Source organism: Kryptolebias marmoratus, linkage group LG5 (assembly GCF_001649575.2).
Source record: "Kryptolebias marmoratus isolate JLee-2015 linkage group LG5, ASM164957v2, whole genome shotgun sequence".
Taxonomy (NCBI): domain Eukaryota; kingdom Metazoa; phylum Chordata; class Actinopteri; order Cyprinodontiformes; family Rivulidae; genus Kryptolebias; species Kryptolebias marmoratus.
In genome coordinates, this window is record NC_051434.1 from 512,465 (window position 1) to 517,091 (window position 4,627).

The 4,627-nt window shown below is 46.1% G+C and overlaps 1 protein-coding gene across 2 annotated transcripts in view; it reads right to left on the bottom strand.

The window, feature by feature from the left end:
• Window positions 1–1,314: 1,314 nt before the first annotated feature.
• The window catches only part of col4a3 (collagen, type IV, alpha 3), a 39,595-nt gene continuing 36,282 nt past the window's right edge, over window positions 1,315–4,627 (bottom strand). The window contains exons 50-53 of one of the 2 annotated variants that reach the window (XM_025002065.2): window positions 4,282–4,462; window positions 3,401–3,515; window positions 3,144–3,319; window positions 1,315–2,636 (exon numbers count right to left, since the gene is read on the bottom strand). In XM_025002065.2, coding sequence (XP_024857833.1) covers window positions 2,558–2,636; window positions 3,144–3,319; window positions 3,401–3,515; window positions 4,282–4,462 — 551 coding nt within the window. In that variant the 3' untranslated portion in view covers window positions 1,315–2,557. The remainder of the gene's footprint in view (window positions 2,637–3,143; window positions 3,320–3,400; window positions 3,516–4,281; window positions 4,463–4,627) is intronic. The other variant, XM_025002066.2, reaches the window with a different exon arrangement.

Below are 4,627 nucleotides of genomic sequence, written 5' to 3' on the forward strand. Positions count from 1 at the left end.
CAGGTGGACCCCAGGTGGACCCTGAGGTGGACCCCAGGGCGGACCCCAGGTGGACCCCAGGGTGGACCCCAGGGTGGACCCCCCCACTTCTTCAGCTGCCAGGAAAAGGAAACCAGCCTCCTCCAAAACCTCCGAGTGAAACATTTATAAATCCTCCAAACTTGAACGGGTTAACCCGTTTAATGCTGAACAGGTTAACCCGTTTAATGATGGTTTAACCCGTTTAATGCAGTTTTAACCAGCATTAAACGGGTTAACATGAAATAACTTATTAAACTTTGTTTCACTGATGGATGAAACTGAAACAGATTTTCTTTTCCTCAGAGTTTACAAAGACCTGAGATAAAAAACTGATCCTGGATAAGTTAATAATCTTGAATAAATGAAACTTTTATTTACTTTAATTTCCTAACATCAAAGAGAAGTCTGCCTTTTAAAATAAAACTTTGTGTTTCGTGGGTTTAATTGATTTCTTCTCCATGAGTTTGTCGAAGGAATCTGCACAAACATCTTCATCATCTGCTCAGCTAATAAACAGCACATTAGCAGCAGCCCGTTGCCGTGGTGACACATTACCAGCGAGCGCCCGTCTCCAGGGACCCGCTGGCATGAACACACACACACGAGCGATGACATCATGATGCGTACAGTTGTTGTTTCCACTCTGAGTCACTGAGATTCTTAAAGAAAAACAGTTTAGTTTAATTTGCAGGCGGCGTTCACGTCACCGTTTCAGAAACATGTGAAGACGAGGAGGAAGAGCTGCTCGCTGACACTCAGAACCAAAGTGTCAAACAAATGAAGGCAGAAAGTTTTCGTGGACAGAAAAGTTGTGAATCATCCTACAGACAAACGATCCATGGTTCCTCGCTGTGACCTTTGACCTCACAGAGAGCATGAAAAGACGGAACACGAATCCGTCTTTAAAACCCTCGATAAAGACCTATTCAGTGCTAAAACAAAACCCCAACAAAGACCAGAACCAGAACCAGAATCAGGACCTGAGACCTGTCATCCTTCAGCTGATCCCCGACTGCTGGGACTCATTCAAGATGGCTGCCACAGCTAATCGACCTCATCTACAGGTGCTGAGCTAAAATCTGGTGTGGTAGTAGCTGAGAGTCATTCCTAACACAGACGGCGGGCGACATGCATTCCTTCACAGAATGCCAGGCCTTTAAACTCATCATGCTTTTATTTTGATATGAAGTGATGTTTGTTTCCTGTAAAATAAAATACCTGCAGAGGCTGTTTCAGAAGCTGTTTATTTGCCTTTTAAAGGTAAATGTGAATTTAAAAGCGTTGACATGTTTCTCTTCTGTAGGACTTGCTGTGAGACTCGGATCGGTTCCGGATCAACAGACCAGAACTGGACCTCAGGAGCTTTTTTCTGTCTCAGCTGAAGTTCAGCTCATAAAAAGACAAACAGGAGGCCGAGGATCCCGTTTGGGTCGTTTATCAGAGCCTCAGAGGTCACTTTGATCTGATTAGAAACCAGATTTATTCACATTTTAAAACATTTTTCACTCATGTGACAAACTCAGAACTCTGGATTGTTTTTGTTTTTAAAGATTTTAATGATTCAGGCAGCAGAACCATTTAAATTATACTCTAAATAATGTCACTGCTAGGAAAGATAATAACACATAAAAGCTCATTTTTCCCCACAATGCACTGCTGTGGATGTGATCAGAGTCCACCGTGTTCGAACAATCAGTTTGATTCTGAGATTTAATGAAAAAGGTCAAATCTTCTTTGTTCCCTTCAGACAAGTTAATAAAAGTCTCTGAGCTCGTTACCGACGTGTAAAGATCCAGGTTCTAATTTCTGCAGAAGATGCTGCAGAGGTCAGAGTTCACATCTAGAGCTGCAGAGGTCAGAGTTCACATCTAGAGCTGCAGAGGTCAAAGTTCACATATAGAGCTGCAGGGGTCAGAGGTCACATCTAGAGCTGCAGAGGTCAAAGTTCACATCTAGAACTGCAGGGGTCAGAGTTCACATCTAGAGCTGCAGGGGTCAGAGATCACATCTAGAGCTGCAGGGGTCAGAGATCACATCTAGAGCTGCAGGGGTCAGAGATCACATCTACAGTAGAGCTGCAGGGGTCAGAGATCACATCTAGAGCTGCAGGGATCAGAGATCACATCTAGAGTTGCAGGGGTCAGAGTTCACATCTAGAGCTGCAGGGGTCAGAGATCACATCTAGAGCTGCAGGGGTCAGAGTTCACATCTAGAGCTGTAGAACTACAGAAACTAGAAACTAAACTCAGAAGGCTTTGAGATGCCCGTGACAAGTTTCTGACTAACAAACGTTTTTGAACATATTGGGAGTTCAGGGAGCATTTCTCTAACAAACAGATGAGATGAAATTAGTTCTTCCATCACATCTGGACAGGAAACAGGGATGAGTCATAAAAAAGGACCTCACTGATCAGGTCCTGGCTCTTTAAGCCAATCAGATTTGAGTCCTCTGGTTGTTCAGAAGAGGTCCTGAGACTGAGCGTTGTCTCCTCAGAGTTGCTGTGATCCGTGAGCAGCAGCTCTGCTTCCAGGATCTTTAAATCTGCTTCATGCAGACTCGACAGCGGCTGATTTTTTCCGGAGAGTCCCCTGAAGTGCTCCAGCCTTTTGGTTTTCTGCAAAACAACACAGAGAAATGAGAACAAAGCAGCAGGTGAAGCTCAGCTGTTTTGAGCTGCAGGTTCAGAAGAGGATACTGCCCCCTGCTGGTCACTGAGCAGGTTACAGCTGGATGAAACATCAACATACTAATAAATGGAAATGATGGAGCCGTCTCATGGCCTTCAGGTCAAATTAACCTGAACTTACAGGACCTTCTCTGCCCGTCTCTGCCTCTCTCTGACTGTCTCTGACTGTCTCTGACTGTCTCTGTCCGTCTCTGTCCGTCTCTGCCTCTCTCTGCCTCTCTCTGCCTCTCTCTGCCTCTCTCTGCCTGTCTCTGTGTCGACATCTCGATGAAACTGTTGTATATCTGACTCTACTGACTTCATTCCTCTTTTCTCTGGAGCATGCCTTCACCTCTCCGGGCTCTCTTCCACCTGGTCCCTACTCTCACTACAGAAGGTCTTTGGTTCCTGATGAAATGTGTGTGTTGTGCACATTACAGAGGGTGTGTGTTTTACTTGAACATGCTGCGACTGTCCAGAGCAGCCAGCCAGTAGCTGTAGGCGCTGCTGTCTTGTTTGCAGTTTCCTGGGCTTCCGTTACACTCGATGAAAGGCATTTTATGGAAGTTTTCCAGACAGGATCCGGCTGAGGCCAATGGCTGGCCTGACCCCTCCGCTCCCAAACCTGTTTCCTGCAGACCACCAGAATCCAGAGTCAGGGTCAAAGGCTGCTGATCTAAAGCAGATGCTGAAACAGGAACAGTTCAACTCACCATTACAAAGGAGTATCCGGACCAAAGAGTCTTCCACTTGGCGGGGCAATCTGGAAGTGAAGTGGTCTGACTGTGGACAGCAATCACGTTGGCTTTGGCCTCACACACAGAACACCTGAAACACATGAAAAACACCTGCTGACACACCTGGGTTAGATCAGTTAAAGGGGTTGCTGGTCAATGTGCGCCTCTGACAATCAAACCCCATTTGGTACCCAGCAGTTGGTTATCACGTTTCACACATCAACTTACCATGTGGACAGCATACAACCCTGCATAGGATCAAGCTAGGATTTATTTCATTGTGAAAACGGCACCATTTCCATGAAACAGTGATGAGGCAGACATTTTTAAAGGTGTACTCTAGTATATTCAGTCATCTACATTGGCACATGGCACAGATTAAGTCCAAGGTACAGACTGCTGCTTGTACGAAATACAGAAGAAGCACAACCTAACCTGCTGATTATTTTAGGAGCTCAGTACTTAATTTGAGTAGAACTGAAACCATCCAGGTCTACAGCTCTGAAGGCCCAGGCCTGACCACACCGATGATCTCAATATTAAAACTGGGTTTGACGGCGGCTGAGGCGGGTACGAAGAGACCTGTGGCAGACAGCTTCCTGTCATCCACACAAAGTCTGGGTATGTGATGACCAGCCTGACCTGGAGCAGTCAGGGGGAACCCTGTGGGGTCCTGGCTTTGAGACAGAACTTGAAACATCTGTTTTAAAGTTTAGATCTGGTTTTAAGTTTGATTCAGCTCTAGGTTGCAAATGGCCCCTGGAACATGAACCTGTTAAAGGGCCCCCAGCACCCCAAGACCTAAACCAAACTGAAAGACTCTCTTTGCTTCTCTTCTGTAGCAGTTTAGATCTTACCGGCTGATTTTAGCCTTCAGCAGCTCCTCGGTGTTGGTCGAAGGGTTTTCTGGCAACGGATCTTTGATGTTGGACAGCCAATAGGAGTAGTCATTGCGTTCAGCATATTTACATTCTCCACTAGACTCACAGATCAGGAAGGGCAAGGTGCTGAAACGGTGGAGACAACTACCCAACGTTCCTGCAAGAAGACCGAGAGGACAAACCAGAAGTGATGATCATCGCCCTGAACCATGTGAAGAAAGAATCACTGTTAGAGTTCCTACAACAGTGGTTCCTACCACTGAGGTTCCTACCACTGAGGTTCCCACCACTGAGGTTCCCACCACTGAGGTTCCCACCACTG